The sequence below is a fragment of the Cygnus olor genome, chromosome 5 (genome assembly GCF_009769625.2).
Source record: "Cygnus olor isolate bCygOlo1 chromosome 5, bCygOlo1.pri.v2, whole genome shotgun sequence".
Lineage (NCBI taxonomy): Eukaryota > Metazoa > Chordata > Aves > Anseriformes > Anatidae > Cygnus > Cygnus olor.
The window spans coordinates 54,419,995-54,437,310 of record NC_049173.1 but is presented as its reverse complement, the minus strand read 5'-3'; the positions used below and the strand labels follow the sequence as shown (position 1 = coordinate 54,437,310).

At 69.6% G+C, this 17,316-nt stretch overlaps 3 protein-coding genes across 4 annotated transcripts; 1 reads left to right on the top strand and 2 right to left on the bottom strand.

Annotated features, from left to right (window-relative positions):
- Positions 1-520: 520 nt before the first annotated feature.
- RTN4RL2 (reticulon 4 receptor like 2) lies at positions 521-7,464 on the bottom strand. Its single transcript, XM_040558163.1, has 4 exons — positions 7,413-7,464; positions 4,389-4,517; positions 2,064-2,548; positions 521-1,471 (listed from the first exon to the last, which is right to left on the bottom strand). Exons 1-4 carry the CDS (start codon positions 7,462-7,464, stop codon positions 734-736), a joined length of 1,404 nt encoding a protein of 467 aa, XP_040414097.1. The 3' UTR covers positions 521-733.
- Positions 7,465-8,661: 1,197 nt separating this feature from the next.
- Positions 8,662-13,440, top strand: SLC43A3 (solute carrier family 43 member 3). Its single transcript, XM_040558935.1, is given in 17 exon segments — positions 8,662-8,778; positions 8,781-8,837; positions 8,840-8,869; positions 9,224-9,310; positions 9,313-9,352; positions 9,821-9,836; positions 9,838-9,868; positions 9,961-10,008; positions 10,011-10,036; positions 10,122-10,214; positions 10,346-10,484; positions 10,759-10,865; positions 11,238-11,392; positions 11,480-11,590; positions 12,163-12,346; positions 12,540-12,662; positions 13,151-13,440. Coding segments are annotated over 13 exon segments (906 nt in total). The 5' UTR covers positions 8,662-8,672; the 3' UTR covers positions 11,364-11,392; positions 11,480-11,590; positions 12,163-12,346; positions 12,540-12,662; positions 13,151-13,440.
- Positions 13,434-16,631, bottom strand: LOC121071025 (bone marrow proteoglycan-like). Of its 2 annotated transcripts, XM_040558941.1 has the most exons (6): positions 15,994-16,631; positions 14,622-14,691; positions 14,377-14,543; positions 14,157-14,290; positions 13,875-13,986; positions 13,434-13,631 (listed from the first exon to the last, which is right to left on the bottom strand). In XM_040558941.1, exons 1-6 carry the CDS (start codon positions 16,039-16,041, stop codon positions 13,599-13,601), a joined length of 564 nt encoding a protein of 187 aa, XP_040414875.1. In that variant the 5' UTR covers positions 16,042-16,631; the 3' UTR covers positions 13,434-13,598. The 2 variants fall into 2 exon arrangements, with proteins under 2 accessions (XP_040414875.1, XP_040414874.1); XM_040558940.1 differs by lacking the exon at positions 14,622-14,691.
- Positions 16,632-17,316: the final 685 nt, after the last annotated feature.

Sequence of the window (17,316 nt, the reverse complement as noted above, 5' to 3'; positions counted from 1 at the left end):
GCTGCCAGCCCCCAAGTGCTTGGGGGGGGGGGGGGGGGGGGAACAGCAGGGGATGGCTAGGAAAGACCCTGCGGGGACACGCAGGGAAATAGGGCAGGCAGAGAGGGGCATCTGGACAGGGACAACCCCAAAACACCACACCTGGACAGAAATAACCCTGATACACCCACACCTGGACAGGGACAACCCCAAAACACCAACGGGGACACTTTGGGGGCAGACACCCGAACACACACACGCAGGGCTGGGCCGGGTGACGGACACCTACACGGGGAAACTGGGACAAGAAACCGGGAGAGGAAACCCCCAGAGAGGAACCCGGGCCCAGAGAGACCCCAGAAGAGGGGCGGCCAGTCCCAACCCCGTCTGTCTGTCCGTCCGTGCTGTGCCGCAGCGAGCCGTGCGTGCGCTGTGGCGCCCTGCGGGCCGGCGGCGGTGCCGGGGCCATCAATATTTCACGAGCAGAGAGCGCGCCGTGACCTGGAAAGGCAGCGCCGCAGCCAGCCGGGCCCCAGGCTCCCAAAATAAGACCATTTTTAATAAATAATTCCCAACCGCTCAGTGCCTGCGGGGGGGGTCTTTTCGTTCAGGGCGGGTGGAGGGCCGAGTCCTGGGGACCCCCCCCGCTCCAGGTGCCCCCAGCAGCTCAGGGAAACCCAGGGGGACCCCCCCAGGGATGAGGAGGGGTCCGGATGCCCCCCAAATGGGGCCGAGCCCCCCCCGAAGGGTGGGCTCAGAGGTCAGGCAGGAGCAGGGCCAGCAGGGACAGGAGGGCAGGGGCCAGGCGCGGGGCCGCAGCCAAGGGGACGTCGTCCCCGGGGGGGCCACGGGAGTCACGGGACGGGGGGGGTGGCCGGGGCTGGGACCCCCGCAGGTCATGGGGGGGCAGCCCGTCGCGGTAGAAGGCGGAGGGCGGCGCAGCAGGCAGGGTGCCGGGGCGGCCCAGCGCCCGCCCGGGGGTGCCCACTACGGCCACCGCACCACCACCACCACCCCCCTCGTCCTTCTCCTCCTCCTCCTCCTCCTCCTCCTCCTCCTCCTCATCCTCCTCGGGGCAGGCGTCGAAGTCTTGGGGCCGCAGGTGGCGCAGGTCGGTGCCGCGGCGGTGCGGGGGGCTGGCGCAGGGCACGGGCGAGCTGGAGACGCGGGTGCGGCGGAACCAGGCCCAGAGCGGGCGCGCGCGGCAGTCGCAGGCCCAGGGGTTGGCGTTGAGGCGCAGGAACTGCAGGGCGGGCAGGGCGGCCAGCGGGTCCCCGGGCAGCGCCGCCAGGCTGTTGTTGAACAGGTAGAGGATGGTGAGGCGCGACAGGCCGCGGAAGGCGCGGCGGTGCACGGCGACCAGGCGGTTGGCGTGCAGCAGCAGGCGGTCCAGGCTGGGCAGCCCCCGAAAGACGCCCTCCGACAGCGCCCGCACCCGGTTCCCGTGCAGGAAGAGGTGGCTCAGGTTGGCCAGGTCGGCGAAGAGGTCATCCTGCGGGGCGGGGAGAGGGGACGTGGGTGGGGGGCATCCTGGGGGGCCACCGGCCCTGCCCCGGCCCCACGGGCATCGCGCATCACCTTGACCTCCTCCCATCCTGACCCCGTGGGTGTCACCTGTCCGTGCTCCGTGGGCATCACTCAGACCCCTGCCCCGTGTCCCTGCCTCACGGGCACCCCTCATCTCCTTGCCCCACGGGCACCCCTCATCTCCCCGCCCCAGGTTCCTGATCCATGGACATTGGACATCCCTCATCTCCATGTCCCTGCCCCACGGGCATCCCTCATCGTTGTCCCACATCCCCACCCTTCAGACACCAACCATCACCCTCTCCCCTGTCCTTGCTCCATGGGTATCACCACGAGCCCTCTTCCACGTCCCACGACTCCACCTCACACCCTGTCCCCACACCCCGAGCACCACCTACCACCCTGCCCCGTGGGCACCCAGGAGAAGGCCCCGTGCCCTACAAGCTTCCCCCACCACCCTGCTCCAACGCCCCCCCCACGGCCAACCCCCTCCCCCCTGCCCCACGGGGCCACCTCCAGCGGTGCTGCCCCAGGCCCCTGCCCGAGCCGAGGCGGACCTGGAGGTAGAGCAGCCCGTTCTCCTGCAGGTAGAGGTACTGGAGGCTGTGGAGGCCACGGAAGATGCCGCTGGGCAGGCTGGCCAGCTGGCACCGGTAGAGGTGCAGGGCCTGGAGGCGCCGGAGGCCGTGGAAGGTGTCGGGCGCCAGGACGCGGAGGTGAGGGTTGTCACCCAGGTCGAGCTCCTCGAGGGCGGGCAGGTGGCGGAAGGTGCCCGGCTGGATGGAGGAGATGTTGTTGGAGTAGAGCCAGAGGGTGACGGTGCTGGGCCCGAAGGTGCCCGCCCGCAGCGCCCTGATGACGTTGTTCTGCAGGAAGAGGCGGCGGGCGCCGGGCGGGAGCCCCGCGGGCACCGAGGAGAAGTTGTTGGCCTGGCAGCTGACGGTGGGCGGCGAGACGTAGCACGTGCAGAGCGCAGGGCAGGCGGGTGCCCCGCCGGGCACCCACGCCAGCACCACCAGCAGCAGGGCCGCCAGGCGCCCGCCTGCGGGCACAGTGGGGCATCAGCCCGGGGGCACGGCCTGGGGCAGCGCCCCGAAGCCCCCAGCCCAGCCCCGCACACCCGCTGCCCCGCGCAGCGCCCTGAGCACCCCACGGCACCCCGTGGAGGGCACCCCCAGGAGCACCCCAGGGCGCGGGCTGCCACCGGTCTCTCTCTGGCCCTAGGAGCTCCATGGGGCCGTGCCCACCCCACACGGCTGTGCTCATCCCATATGGCCAAGCTCATCCCATACGGCCATGCCCAGCCTTGGGTCATGCGCCCAAGGCACTCTCCATGGCCATGCCCACCCCATATGGCCATGCTCATCCTTGGGTCGTGCACTCAAGGAACTCTCCATGGCCGTGTCCACCCCGCATGGCCACGCTCCCCTAGGAGCCCTGTAGGGCCATGCACATCCCATAGGGCCGAGATCCCGTAGGAGCTCCTGGGGCTGTGCCCACGACCGTTTTATAGGATCACGCACCCCAAGAGCCCCACATCCACCCCACACAGCCCCGCTGCCCCAGGAGCTCCTAGGGCCATACCCAGGCTCACGTTCCCATAAGAACCTCCATGCCCACCCCACACCCCGGGGCACCCCAGGGGGCCGGGCGCTCCAAGGAGTCCTCGGGGCGCCCCTCACCGTCCTCACACCCCCTCCGTGACCCCGGTCCCGCGGGGTCTGACCCCCCCCGGGGGGTGATGCCCCCCATGCGCGCCCCCGGCGGCAGGGCGGCGCCACGTGCACGCGTGCCGCGGCCACGTGCGGGGCAAGGCACGCGTGGGCGCGGGCTGACGCGCGCACCGGTGACACGCGTCGCTGCCGCTCCGGGTGCGTTTGCGCCCCCGTGTCCCCCCCCCCCCCCTCGTCCCCCATATCGGTCCCCCCCCCCCCCCCGGGTGCAACCCGAGAGCCTCATCCATAATTCAGCCCCGCGGCCTGGCCCCGGGCCCGGAGAGGTGGGGGGGTGGGGGGGGGGGGGGGGGGGGAGTTTTCTTTTTTGGGGGTGGGGGGGGGAAAGCGCGGAGCTGCCTTCACCGGGGGATGGGAGGCGGCTCTGTGTGTGTGTGTGTGTGCGCGCGCCCCCCCCGGTACACGGAGAGGGGGGGGGACGACGACGAGGAGGCGTCCGGCGCAGCTGCTCGGCGCCGCCCCCCTCCTCCGGCGCCCCGTGCCGGCGTGCGCCCCCCCGGCGCCCCCCTCCCGCGCCCCATCTGTCACTCCCCCTCGCCGCGGGCTGACTCAGTTTAGCGCTGAAGTCACCGGCTCCCGGGCACCGCTCCCCGTGCCAAACGCTCCCCCCCCCCCCCCCCCCAACCCACCCCCCCGTCCCGCTTCCCTTCCCCGACCCCGGCGCCCCCCCCCCGGGCACCCACCCGCGGGGTACCCGCGTCCCCGAGGTGCCGCGGGGGGGCTGTAGGAGTCTCAGGGGTCCGGCCGGCCCCGCGCCCTAAATGCGCCCCGCGCCCTTATCGGCGTGCCCCCGGTCCCCCCCGGCTCCCCCCCGAAAGCTCCCAGCCGAGGGGACGCACCCCGGGGTGCTCCTCGCACCCACAGCGCGCACCCCGGGGGGGGGGGGGGGGCGCACGGCACCCGCGGCGCACCCCGGGCACCTTTGGGTGCCCCCGGGCTCCCCGCTCACCCCGGGCCCCCCCGCCCCGAGCCGCGCGCTCGGGGCTCACCCCCCGAACCTCGGGGTTCCCCAAAATCCTGGGCCGCGCCCCCCCGACGTCCCCGCAGCCAGCGGGAGGGGGGGGTCGGGGGGGTCCCGGGGCACCCCCGAGCCGGGCCGTGCGGCCCCCCCCGCGGCGGGTCCCTGCCCCCGGCCCGCCCCACGCCTACCTTGGGGCAGGTCCCGAGCCGTCGGGGGGCAGCATGGTGGGGGCGGCCGGGACCGGGAGCGGGCGCTCAGGCACTGCCCGGTGCACGGGTGCTCATGGCCGGGACCGGGGGGGGGGCTGCGCGCCCCCCCTTACCCCCCGTTACGCCGCCGGGAGCGACCACCGCCACCAGCGCCGCCGCCGCCCCGGGGCATGGCACGGGTGGGCACGGCTGGGCACGGGCGGGCACGGCTGGGCTCGGTTCTCCCCGCGGCTCCCGGAGGGGCTGAGCCGTGCCCGGTGCCGCGCCTTATCCGGGGCGGCCCCGCTCCGCCCCCCGCCGTTTAACCCTTCCCCGGCCGGGCCGGGCCGTCCCGTTCCGCCTCGGGGGGGGGGGGGGCGCCACGGGGGGCGCGCACACCCACGGGGGTGGCGCCCACCCGCGGGGGACAAAAGGGGACAAAAGGGGGACGCGCGGGGACAAGGGGGGAGAGCAGAGGGTGGGCAGTGCCCGCTGGGGGTGTGGGACCTGGGGGGGGCCCACTCGGGACGCGGGGACTCGCGAGTGGGTGCAGAGAGAGTGGGGTCGGGAGGGGCGCACCACAGAGGAGCCTCCCCGGGATTTGGGGACTCGCCGCGGGGGTCCCGTGGAGCCCACGAGGGTCCTGGGGAGGTCGGAGGGGACGTCCTGAGCACGGGACACAGGGGGACAGCCGGGGGGGGGGGGCTCGGGAGGTGGCCCCGCTCTGTCCCCACGCCCACGCGGGACCGTGGCGCTGTCCGCGGTGCCGGAGCGGGCGCTGTCCGCGGTGCCAGCCTCGGCGAGGCCGCCGGGGTTGGGTGGCTCCTGCGCCACCAGGGTGTCCCGCGTGCATCCCCCCCTCCCGGCGTGGGGTGACAGCGGCCCCACGGGTGGGGAGGGGCACGCGTGGCCGTGCCAGGCTGCGGCGGCACAATCTGGCACCCGCCGTGTTTGCGGTGCCGTCTCCGGCGCGGCTCCCGGCGAGCGAAATATCACAAGCTGGAGAGACAGACGCTGGCGGGGAGCGGTGGGCGTCGCGGGCGGCACGGGGCTGACTCAGGGGCTGCCATCCGCTCGCTGTCCCCCCCCCTAATTGTGTGTCCCCCCCCCCGAATTGTGTCCCCCCACCCAAATTCCCCGGCGCAGCCCCCACGGCCTCTCCAGTCCCACAGGGAGCCGGGCACCCCGTTGCGCCGAGGGTTGTCCCCGTCCTATAGGCCCTATGCGTGCCTGTAGGGTGCTGGGGGTGCGTGGGGTGGGGTGGGGGCACCCGTGGGCGCCCACCCGTGGGGACATGGCGTGGGGACATGGGGACAGGCCCTAGTGACCCTATAAGGCCTAGGGACGGGGACAGGGTGGCAATGGGGTGGCGGGTGGGTAGGGACGGTCAACGAGGGATTGGGGTGGAGGATGGACAGAAGGCGGATGGACAGACGGACGGGTGGGGAGGGAAGGGCAGACAGGAGGTGCTGGGGATGGCCGGGGGGGGCAGTGACATCGGGGGACGGCTGAGCAGCGGGACAGAAGTTGGGGTGAATGGGTGGACGATGGATGGGCGGAGGGGGGCCAGATGGTGCTGGACGGACAGACGGACGGGTGGGTGCTGAGCAGCTGAATGACAGCGGGGGGGGGGGGAGGAAGGGGGGGGGATGAATGGCCGGGTGAGGGATGAATGGAGCTGGGGGGGGGGGCACACACACACGGGCGGGGGCTTGGGGACAGGGAGGTGACACCACGCCGGGGGGGGGACACGGAGGGGTGGCCGCGGCAGAGCGGAGCCGAGGCAGGGCGCAGCCGGGGGGGGGCGCGGGGGCGTCGGTCAGGGGATGGCGGAGGCCGGGACACACACACACACACACACACACACACACACCCAGGGGGAGGGCTCCTGGCACGGGTGACCCCCGGAGGTCGCCCCCCCCCCTCGCCACGCCCGGGGGAGGCTCCGGGCCTCGGCGGTCCGCCCCCCGCCGCGGAGGACGGGCGGCCGCTGCGGGGCCGGGGGTGAGTGCGGTGTCCCGGGAGCATCCGAGCGGGCCTGAGCCCGAACCGAGCCGTGCCGGGCCGAACCGGGGCGGAGCCGCGGCCGGTGCCATCCCGGAGGGATGCAAGGAGGGCGCTCCGGAGCCGAGCCGTGCTGGGCTGGGCCGTGCCGAGCCGGGCCGAGCCGGGCCGGGCCGGGCGATGCGGCACGGGGGCCGTGGGGCTCGCTGCGGAGCGGTGGGGCCGGGCCGGGCTGTGCCGTGCCGGGGGGGGGGGCTCAGAGGGGTCGGGGGGTGCAGGTCTTTGGGGGGGGGAAGCCGGGGGGGTGGGAAGCGGGGGGCTGCGGGGTGCTTGTGGCGGTGCCGGGGGGGCTGCGGGGCTGATCGGGCATGGGGACACCCCCACTCCCACCCCATGCTCGCCCCCCAGCGTCCCCCAGCACCGCAGGGCCTCGTAGGGTGCTCTGGGATGTGGGGCAGCGCTGGGGGGCCGTGGGGCAGCTCCCCACATCCCAGCCCCACAGCAGCCTCTGGAGAAGCCACATCTGCCCCCTGGCGACCCTTCTCCGCAGGGTGCCCCCCACCCCCCGCCCCTCAGGGGAATAATGTGCCTTCATCCACATTAATAATTAAAAGAAACCGTCCTGGAGGAGCTGGAGCCAGGCCAGACCGGGCCATCCAGGTCCCTTGCTGCGGCGGGGTGTCGTCCCCACCTGCCCCATGTCACAGCCAGAGGTGGCACGGGGTGACAGAAGAGATGTCGCCCCCACTGGTGATGACCTGGTCACCCATGGGTTTTTTTTGGGGTGTCCCGTGTCGATGGGACACACGGCAGCAGGCTGTCATGCCAGCACCAGGCAGGCAACGTCCCCTTCTGTGCCGTGCTGGGACTGGTGGCCGTGGCCACCCCGTGCCACCCCTGCCCGCGTCCCAGCCCCACGAAGTCCCCGTGGGGTGGCTAAAGGCAGCGCAGCTCCTCGGCCCTGGGACGCATCCGGCACCATCTGGCCGCGGGGCCTGGGTTAATCTTTAGCTGCTCTGCCTGGCCGGGCTCGTCTGCCGTCCGGCGGTAATGAGGCCTCATTAGCAGCCATTACGCGGGGGCCGCAGGACAGCTGAGCCAGCGCCGGTGACAGTCCGGTGACACGGGGGGTCCGGTGACACGGTGACACAGAGGTGCAGTGTGGGTGCTGAGCGCGTGGGGCTGAGTGGTGGGGGGACGCAGGGGACACGGGCCAGGGGGTGGGAGCCTGGTGCTCATGGCAGCCGGCCGGTGACACCAGTGACACCGGTGGGACCAGGTTGTTGTGGGTGTGGTGGGTCCCCAGCAGGGGGACGGGGTCCCCAGGGTAGTGGTGGAGTCCCCAAGATGTGACGGTGTCCCCAGAGGATGTGCTGGGATTCATGAGGGGGCGTCTTACGGGGTTCCTGGGGGTGTGCCAGGTTTCCAGGGGAGTGACAGTGTCCCTGAGGGACACGCCGGGGTTCCCAGCACTGTCCTGGTGTCCCCAGGGGCTGTGATTGGGGTTCCCCGGGCACCCAAGGGTGTGGCAGGGCCTCACAAGTGGTGCCAGCGTCCCCATGGTTGTGTGCCAGCATCCCCGGGGGGTTGCCAGCACGCCTGTCACGGTGCCATTGTCCCCAGGGGGTTGTGACAGCTTCCCAGGGGCTGTGCCAGTATCCCTAAAGTTCATGCCAGGGTGCCTAACAGCGTGCCAGGTCCCTGGGGGGTGTGCGCGTGTCATTGTCCCCAGGTGCTCAGCAGCACGCAATGTCCCCAGGGGCTGTGCCAGGCCCCCAGGGGACACGCCGGGCGCCCAGGGGAGGTGGCAGCTCCCTGGGACTGGGTGGTGCGGGGAGATAAGGGAGGCGGCGGGGTGGGGCGGGGTGGCGGAGGGGGCCGGTGCTGCGGAGGGGCAACAAGTGCCTATCGGCGCCGGCAGCCCCGGGGAGCCTATGGGTGCCCCTGTGAGATTACCGCGGGTGTGCGTGGGGCAGCCGTGCGTGCGCAGCGGGGGTCCCGGCCCAGGAGTCCAAACTCCGCGGCGGTGGCACGAGGTCCGGCCTCGCGCAGGTGGGTGTGCGGCGGCACGCGTGTGCACGGGGGGGGTTCCGGTGCCACAGGATGCCTCCGTGGGGACAAGGGGCGATTTGGCCACGCGCCCTGCGGGGTGGCTGCCCACCCCATACCCCTGCTCTGGGTACCGGGGTGGGCGGGCAGCACGTGGGTGCCACCACGCCGGGCTGTGACAACCCCCCCCTCCACCCCCCCGTTTGTCACCCGTAGGCGCAGCGGGTCCCCATGCCCGGCAGCATGGCGGGGAGGGGGGCGCAGGCGGGCCAAGCGCTGGGCACGCTGCTCTCGGGGCTGCTGGAGTGCGGGGCCTTCTGCGGCATCATCTTCGGCTGGCATCCCTCGTCTACGTCCTCAGGACCTGGACTACTTCAGGAGCGTGCCAGCCCTCGGCCAGCTCCGGCCCCACAGGACGCTGCTGCCTGGTATGGCCCCGGGGACACCGTCCCCATCCCTCCTGGTCCCCTGTCCCCATATCTGCTCCCTGCATGTCCTGCTTGCTCGTTGTCCCACTGCCTCGTGTCCCCAGTGTCTGGTGCCCCGTGTTCCCATGTCCTCGTCCCTGCATCCCACTGTCACGGTTGCCAGGGGATGCCAGCTTCCCCAGTGCCCTGTGTCCCCACTGTCCTGGTGCACCATGTCCCTGCAGCCCTGCTGCCCGCTGTCCCCCTGCCTGGTGCCCTGGGTGCTGCTTTCTGTCCCCATGGTGCCCCGTGTCCTTGCTCCCGCCGTGCCGGTGCCCACGTCCCCGCTGTCCCCATGTCCCCGCTGCCTTGCAGACTGCAGCGGGCAGGACGAGCAGTTCTCCCTCGTCTTCACCATCGGCTCCTTCATGAACAACTTCATGACCCTCCCCATGGGCTACGTCTTGACCGCTTCGGCACCACCGTGGCCCGCCTCATTGCCATGTGAGTGGGTGCGTCAGTGGGCAGGGGCAGGGCACCCATGGTGCCCCGGGACCGAGGGCCCGTTAGCAGGGTGCTGGCGCCAGGGGGGGCGGTGGAGGGAGGGCGTTATCGGGACTGGGGGCGGTTATCGGGGCACCCAGGCAGGTGGGGCTGGCAGGGCCCGTGCCTGCACATGGGATGCGCGGGTGGCAGCCCCAGGACACCAGGACAGCCACCAAATGTCCCTGGCGTGTCCCGTGTTGCCCACAGTCCCAGGACACCCCAATTGCCCCAGACCCGCGGATGTCCCCCTTGATGTCCCCAGCACGCCTGCTTTGTCCCCATGTCCCTCAGCCCTGGAGGTGTCCAAGTGAGGCAGTGGTGGGGGCACCCAGGATGACATCAGTGTGCTGGGTGCCACGTGGCACAGGCTGCCAGCTCTCCCCCGGTGTCCTGTGCCCACTTTGTCTCCGCCGTCCCCTGTTTCAGCTCCCTCTACACCGGTTGGGACACTGCTGGTTGCCTTCTCCACGCCAGGTGAGACCCCGCGGTCGCTGGGTGCTGCTGCCCCCATGGGGGCTGGGGGGGACACCCATGTCTCCGAGCCCCGCTGACACCGGTGTCCCCAGACCTGGCCGTGCTGCTCTTCCCAGCCATGTCCATGCTGTCGGTGGGCGGATCCTCCTCATCCTCACCAACATGCAGGTGAGATTGGCACACCTGGACGGCTGGGGCACCCTGCCTGGCACTGGGGACACTGGTTGTATGGGGGGGGGGGTCTCTCTGCCAGGTGGGCAACCTCTTCGGGAAGTACCGCTCCATCGTTATCACACTCTACAACGGGGCCTTCGACTCCTCCTCTGCCATCTTCCTCATCATAAAGGTGGGCGTGGGGTGCTGCGGGAGGGCCGGGGCACGGACCGGGTACAGGTGGCAGCATGAGACGGCCAAGGGGACAGCTGGGACACAGCTGGGGACACGGCTGGGGGCGGTGACACTGTGTGCATGTCCCAGGTGCTGTACGAGCGCGGGCTGCCCCTGCAGGCCATGTTCTTCTTCATGGCGGCCTGCAGTGCCTGGCACCTGCTGCGCACCCTCTTCCTCATGCCCCGCACGCGCATCCCCTACCCGCTGCCCCCGCCTACAACTACGGGTAAGGGGGTCCTGCTGCGTCCCGCGGGTGGCAAAGCCCGTCCCTACGTGGGGCTGTGCTGTTTCTAGTGGCACTGTCTGTCCTGGGGGTGGTTGGGGTGCCCATCCTGTGGTGGTGGATGTGGTCATGGTGTCCTTTCCGTGGTTGGTTTCTCCTGCCCGTCCCATGGATGGCAGTGGTGGTGCCCATCCATTGGGTGGTGATGAGGTGGGCCTAACCCGGTGGTGGCCGTGGGGCGCGCTGCCGGTGGGTGACGAGGTGAGCGTTCCTGCAGGCTGCAGTGCCCAGGGCGGTCGCAGTCCTACCGCACCTACGAGGAGAAGCGCCCGCCGGGGGGTGAAGGCCCCGAGGAAGTGCCCCTGGAGCCCAGTGCCCCAAAAGGTGACGGGGGACCAGGGGCAGGGGATGTCTGCGGCGGGGTGGCCGGGGGTGGTCAGGGCCATGCTGGTGACTGAGCATGCTGGGGGGGTGGGCGTGACCAAATGATATGCACATGATATGCAGATGAAGGGTGTGGCTTCGGGTTGGGCGTGGTTGAGCAGATGGTGGGGGCATGGCCACATGGGCACCAGTAGGGGGTCCTCAATGGGGGGCATGACCATTGGGCCAAATGTGGGTGGGTGTGGCCATTTGGGAGGTGCCCGTGGGTGTGGCCAAATTGATGGGTGTGTCCTCGGAGGGCGTGGTCTATCGCTGTGGGCGTGGCCATGGGCAGCCCCACCCCTGACGCCCACTGGATTTGTGTGCGGGCAGGCGGCACGGCGGCGGTGCCCTTCCGTCCCTGCGTTCTGTCGTGGCTCTTCTCTGGCACGTGGTGTGGCTCTCCGTCATGCAGCTGCGCCACTATCTCTTCATCGGCACCCTCAACCCCCTGCTTGACCACCTGGCCCGTGGCGATGCAAGCCTGGGTAGGGCACGGCGGCTGCGCGACGGGTCCCGGTGACCCCAGGGGAGCTGGGCACCAGAGCCCCCTCGCTGACCCTGCCTCCCCACAGTGAGCACCTACACCAACGCCTTGCCTTCACCCAGCTCTGCGGGGTGCTCTGCGCCCCCTGGAAGGCCTATCCTCGACCGCCACAAGCGGGGCAAGGCGCACCTCCCGGAGGGTAACCGTCCCCGTCCCCGCGAGCTCCACCCTGGGGACTCAGCACGGCGGAGTCCCCTGCTGTGCCCATGTGGCTGGGGGCCACCGTGGCGGTGCCCTGGCCCATGTGCTCCTTGGGGACAAGTCCCCCAGTGCCCTGACCCAGCTGGGCTTGGGGGTGGTTCCTCACAGCCCCTAACCCCTGCTCTACCAGGGGATACGGCCCCAATGCGTCCTTACCCAACAGTGTCAGGGATGCGTCTCAGCATGTCCTGACCCTGCTCTACCTGGGCACTTGTCACTACCATGGTGTGACCCTGCAGTCATGTCCCCACCATACCTGAACCCACTGTGTCAATGTACACGTCCCCACCGTGCCCCGACCCTACCATCCCCTGGGACAGTCCCCACCATGCCCCGACCCCACCATGCCCATGAACATGTCCTAGTGTTCCCTGACCCTGCTCTACCTGGGGACATGTCCCCACCATACGTGACCCAGCTATCACCATAGTCATATCCCCCCACCATGTCCCAACCCGCTTGTACCTGGGGACACGTCCCCACCGTGCCCTGACCTTTGCCATGCCCCAGGAGCCCGGGGGCGCTGGCCGACCTGCAGGCATCTGTGCTGTCACTGGTGGTGACGTGACACAGTGCGTGCTGTTCTCCATCTGCGGCGGCCGTGCCCATGTGCCCGTGCAGTTTGCCACATTCGTGCTCAGGTGATCAGCCGCTCCTTCCTCTACGGGGGCAACGCCGCATTCCTGGCCATCGCGTGAGTCCTGTGCCCCGTGAGAGTGCTGGTGCTGGGGGACAGAGGGGTGGTGGCGAGGGACACGGCAGTGGGGGACGTGGGGCTTTGGTGGGGACAGGGCCAGTGGTGTTGGGGGAGGAAGGGCGGTGGCATGAGGGTGGAGGGGGCATAATAATGGTGGAGGGTGGTAGTGACGTGTGGGGTGTCCTCGCAGGTTTCCCCCGCAGCACTTCGGAAGCTGTATGGGCTGGCCATGGCACTGTCGGCACTGGTGGCCCTGCTGCAGTACCCCTGCATCACCCGGGTGCGTGGGGTGCTCAAAGGGGACCCCTTCTATGTGAGTGCTCGCTGCAGCCCTGGGTGTCCTACAGCCAGTGGGGGCTGCCCCGTGGGGTTGGGGGTGGTGCCCCGTGGGGTATGGGGGGGCTGCCCCATGGGGGGCTTGGGGATGCTGTCGCATGGGGGTATAGGGCTCCTGTTCTACAGAGGGGTGGTGGGTAAAGGTCCATGGATGGTGGAGGTCCTGGTCCGAGGCTGGATGGGGTTCCTGCCCGAAGGGGGGATGGAAGTACTGGCCTACAGAGAGATGGAGGTCCCATCACATTGTAGGATGGGGTTCATGTTCCATGGTGGAATGGAGGGCTCAGTATAAGTTTGGATTGGCCCTATAAAGGGTCGGGAAGCCCTGCCACATGGTGGGAAGGGCCGTGGGGTGCTGCCTCTAGCACAGGCAGCCTCGGGGAGGCTGAGGAGCTGACACAGAGGCTCCTTGTCTGGGTGAGGTCAGCCCTGCCCCGTGTGCCCAATGCCCCTTGCCCTGCACAGGTGAATGTGGGGCTCATTGCTGTGGTGCTGGTGGCCTTCGTCAGTCCCGTGGTGGTGGCCCGTGAGTGCCGGCGGCGTGCCAAGGACCTGGAGGCTGTCAGCAGCCCCCTGGATGCCCCCCCCGCACCGAGACCCCTGCCCAGACACCGCACTGAGCTCCACAGCCAGCACCAAGCGCCTGCTGCAGCCGTTTTCTATGGACTTCGGGGGAGGGATGGACCTGTGCCAGAGGGCACAGTGGGAGATGGGGGGTGTTTGGGGGGGAATAAATATTAACAACCCATTGTGCTGCTCCCTGTGGTGTCCCCAGTGTCTGCTGTGGGTTTGGGACCCCTCTGCCTCACGGGGCTGGGGCAGCCCCTACACATCCCCAAAACACATGGGCAAGTAGCACCAGGCTCTCGTTTATTGGGACAGCACCCTCAGTACTCGCAGATGAAGGGCAGCCTCACGTGGCAGTTTGTGCTCCTCCAGCGCCCATCTGGGGAGAGGAGCTAGGGTCAGACCCCGCGCCCAGCAGCACCCCCAGCCCCCCCGTGCTCCCCCCACCCCCAGCCCCACACGCCCGGGTTCAGCCCCACAGCCCCCTACCATCTTCCCGCCCCAAGACCCCCCTGCGGCCCCCAGTTCCTCCCGTCCCGCCCCAGCCCGGCGGTTCTCAGGGCCCCGGCTCCCAGCACAGCCCCCGACCCCCGCACGCCCCCCGAGCCCCCCGGGCACTGACTTGCGGTGCAGAGGGTGGTGCAGAAGCGCCCCGTGACCAGCGGGTAGCCGTGCAGCCAGTACGCGTAGTTCCAGCCGCTGTTGTCAGACCAGTGGCAGAACACGCTGCCGCCCTGCGGGGTCACCGGCCTCAGGCGTGGGGACACCGCGGGGACACCCGCAGGGACACCCGTGGGGCTGAGGCGTCCGGGGATGGCGGGATGGGGGTGCCGGGGTCGAGGGGTGGGACTGGGACCCCGGGACAGGCCCGGGGCCGTGCGGACACGTGCCCGCGGCCCCTTACCACAGGACGGTGATGGCCCCGATCCAGACGCGCCCGTTGTTGACGCGGGTGCGAGCCCTGCACTGCAGCAGGATGTTGGTGCGGTAGCTGTGGATGGAGGCCAGGCGCCCGCGGTAGCAGCGGGAGCACACTCTCTGCGGGGGGACGGCGCTGGTTACGGGGACACGCCGGGGCCGGGTGGCACCGGGAGCCCCCAGCCCAGTCCCCGAGCCCTGCCCACCTGCGCGGTGTGGAAGTTCTGGCACCGCCGCACGATGATGTAGCGGAAGGTGCGGATGCTCTGCGGGTCCGTGATGTTCAGCGCGTTCGTCTCGTCCTCCAGCGGGCACTCCACGTCCTCAGCCTCGGCCTCCAGCTCCGGCTCGGCCACCTCGGAGGTGACAGCGGCTGGGGACAGCGGTGGGCATCACTGTGGGTGTCCCCACAGTACCCTCAGGTGTCCCTCCGTGTCCCCGGGGCACTCACCCAGGTGGCGGGCAGAGGCCGTGCCCAGCAGGGCCAGGGCGAGGAGCAGGCAGGGCTGCATGGTGGGGCACTGCGGGGACACGGGAGGACTTGGGGGGACCCCCTTGTCCTGGGGACCGTCTGGCCCTGGGGGACATCCCAGAGACCGGGACCCTCACTATCCATGGCACCCCCCCACAGCCCCAGTCCCCTGTGCCACCCCATGTCCCTCGCCACCCCCGGCATCCCCAGCACCACCCCCGTCCCTTGCCCCCAGCCCTTGGCCCCTCTCACACCCCCACGTCCCTGGCCCCCACCACCCCTGGGGACACCCCATTCCTGTGTCCCATGCCCCCGCTGCCACCCCTTACCCCCAGCCACCCCCACGACCCCCCACTTCCCTCGTGCCCCGCTGCCCCCTGTCCTGCTTCCCCGCTGCCACCCCCGCGGCCACCCCCGGCCCTGTGCTGCCCGTGCCACCACGTCCCCCCGCCACATCTATGGGGCACTGCAGAGCCCCCCGTGCCTGACTCAGGGCTGCAGCCCCCAGCCCCATCTGGCAGCTCAGTGCTGCAGCCCTCCCTTGTTGTCCCGTCCCCGCTCCTCACTGGGGGCTGGGGGAGCTCTGCCTGCTGCGGCCTTCTTAGGGGTGTCGGGGCCACGTGTCCCCCGCAGCCTTGCGCCACCCAGCCCCAGCCCGCTGCCAGCCCCAAGCCACCAACCGCCAGCGGCTCTGACCTGAGGGGACAGTGGGGGGGACCCCAGGGGTGCTGGGGACACGTTGGCCGCTTGCCCAAGGCCACTTCCTCCCCCGGTGGCCGCTGGCCCCGCAGTGGCTGGTGCCAGCCGTTGGCCCAGAACCACTACCCTCTGGGGCACCCTGTGCCTCCTGCCCCGTGGAGCTGCGGGGGCCAGCACAGGGCCCGTGCCCCCCCAGCCCTGTCCCAGCCCCAGGGTCCCGCGCAGAGCCCACTCGGCCTTGCCCCTGTGCCCCCAGCCCCACACGCCGCTGCTATGGGGCTCAGCGCTCCAAACGTCCCTGAGGTGCCCGCAGCGGGGGCCACCTCTGCTCCTGGGGACGTGTCCCCTCCGTGTCCTCACACCACGGTGCCTCAGATGTGTCTCTGCCATTGCCAGGCCCCGCCATGCCCAGGGACATGTTGTCACCATGCCCAGAGACATGTTGTCACCATGCCCAGCCCTGCTGGACCTGGCAGCGGGTCCCCTACATGATGTGGCCCCCACCGTGCCCACCAGCGACAGGACCCGAGGGAACGGCATGGAGCTGGGACAGGGGAGGGTCAGGCTGGGTGTGAGGGAAAGGTTCTGCACCCAGAGGATTAAAGAGAAGACTGGGATATATACATTCTAGTCAGGGTCTGCCTCTTTTTACCTGACCAGGAAGAACAAGCAGGCAATGTTTTCTCCCTGGCAATGCCATGATGGTCCTTCACCCTGTGACAGCAGTGGTGGCAGGGGACAGGCATGTTGCTGTTGGTAGGCTGGGTTGCAGGGGACAGGGCAGTGGTAGCAGGGGATGACGGCAGGCAATAGGGTGGTGGTGTAACGGTCAGAGGGCTGCCCAGAGGGTGATGGCTGTTGGGGCCAACAGCCAGCACCAGCAGCTTTGGGGCCCCATGTCCGCAGGAGGGGAAGTAGCTTTGGGCAAGCAGCCAAACTGTCCCCAGCCACCCTGGGGTCCCCCAGTCACCACCACCCTGTCCCCCACCATTGCCTAACACTGCCCAGGACAGCACCAGCCGCCTTTGCAGCAAGGGCACGTGCTGGCTCACGTCCATCTTGTGTCCACCAGGACCCCCAGGTCCCTTTCTGCAGAGCCGCTCTCCAGCTGGGTGGGCCCCAGCGTGTCCTGGTGCCTGGGGTTGTCCCCCAGGGGCATGACTTGGCACTTAGAAACCCCAAGCTGGAAGGGTGCCACAAGGAGCATCGAGACCAGCTCCTGGTTCCTCAAAAGACCACCCAAAAATCAGACCCTGTGTCTGAGAGCTTTGTCGAAACACTTCTTGAGCTCTGGCAGGCTCAGTGCTGTGACCACTGCCCTGGGGAGCCTGTCCCAGTGCCCAGCCACCTCTGGGTGCAGAACCTTTCCCTAACTCCCAGCCTGACCCTCCCCTGTCCCAGCTCCATGCCGTTCCCTCAGGTCCTGTCGCTGTCCCCAGAGAGCAGAGCTCAGCGCCTGCCCCTCCGCTCCCCTCGTGAGGGAGCTGCAGGCCGCCATGAGACCTCCCCACAGCCTGCTCTGCTCTGGGCTGGACAAACCCAGTCATTAAGAAAACACTGAAGAGAACTGGCCCTAAAATGGAGCCATGTGGAACCCGCCTAGTGACTGGCCAGCAGATGTAACCCCATTTACCAGAACCCTTTGAGCCCGACCCATCAGCCAACTGTTCACCCACTGCATTATGCTTCTGTCTAGCTGCATGCAGGACATTTTGTCCAGAAGGATGCTGTGAGAAATGGTATTGAAAGCTTTGCTGAAATCCAGAAAGACTGCATCAGCTGGCTTCCCTTGGTCAACTACATGGGTGACCTTGTCCTAAAAGGAAATTAAGCTTGTGAAGCAGGACTTTCCCTTGTGAACACATGTTGGCTCTGACCAGGGACCCCGTTGTCCTTCAGGTGTTTTTTGATAGTTGGCTCCTCATCCACCCATCCCAGGCAGATCTCAATGCACTCTTTAGCTGCTCTCTCCCAT

Excerpts from the sequence above, each read along its gene's own strand:
- RTN4RL2 (XM_040558163.1), bottom strand. The coding sequence starts at position 7,464 with ATGGCTGCTAATGAGGCCTCATTACCGCCGGACGGCAGACGAGCCCGG. Across the intron at positions 4,518-7,412 it reads CGGCAGACGAGCCCGGCCAG|GGGGGGCGCGCAGCCCCCCC; the intron begins GCAGAGCAGCTA and ends ACGGGGGGTAAG. Across the intron at positions 2,549-4,388 it reads GGCTCGGGACCTGCCCCAAG|GCGGGCGCCTGGCGGCCCTG; the intron begins GTAGGCGTGGGG and ends CTGTGCCCGCAG.
- LOC121071025 (XM_040558940.1), bottom strand. The coding sequence starts at position 16,399 with ATGGACGTGAGCCAGCACGTGCCCTTGCTGCAAAGGCGGCTGGTGCTG. Across the intron at positions 14,544-15,993 it reads TGCTTGTTCTTCCTGGTCAG|CCGCTGTCACCTCCGAGGTG; the intron begins GTAAAAAGAGGC and ends CGCTGTCCCCAG. Across the intron at positions 13,987-14,156 it reads GGGGCCATCACCGTCCTGTG|GGCGGCAGCGTGTTCTGCCA; the intron begins GTAAGGGGCCGC and ends GTGACCCCGCAG.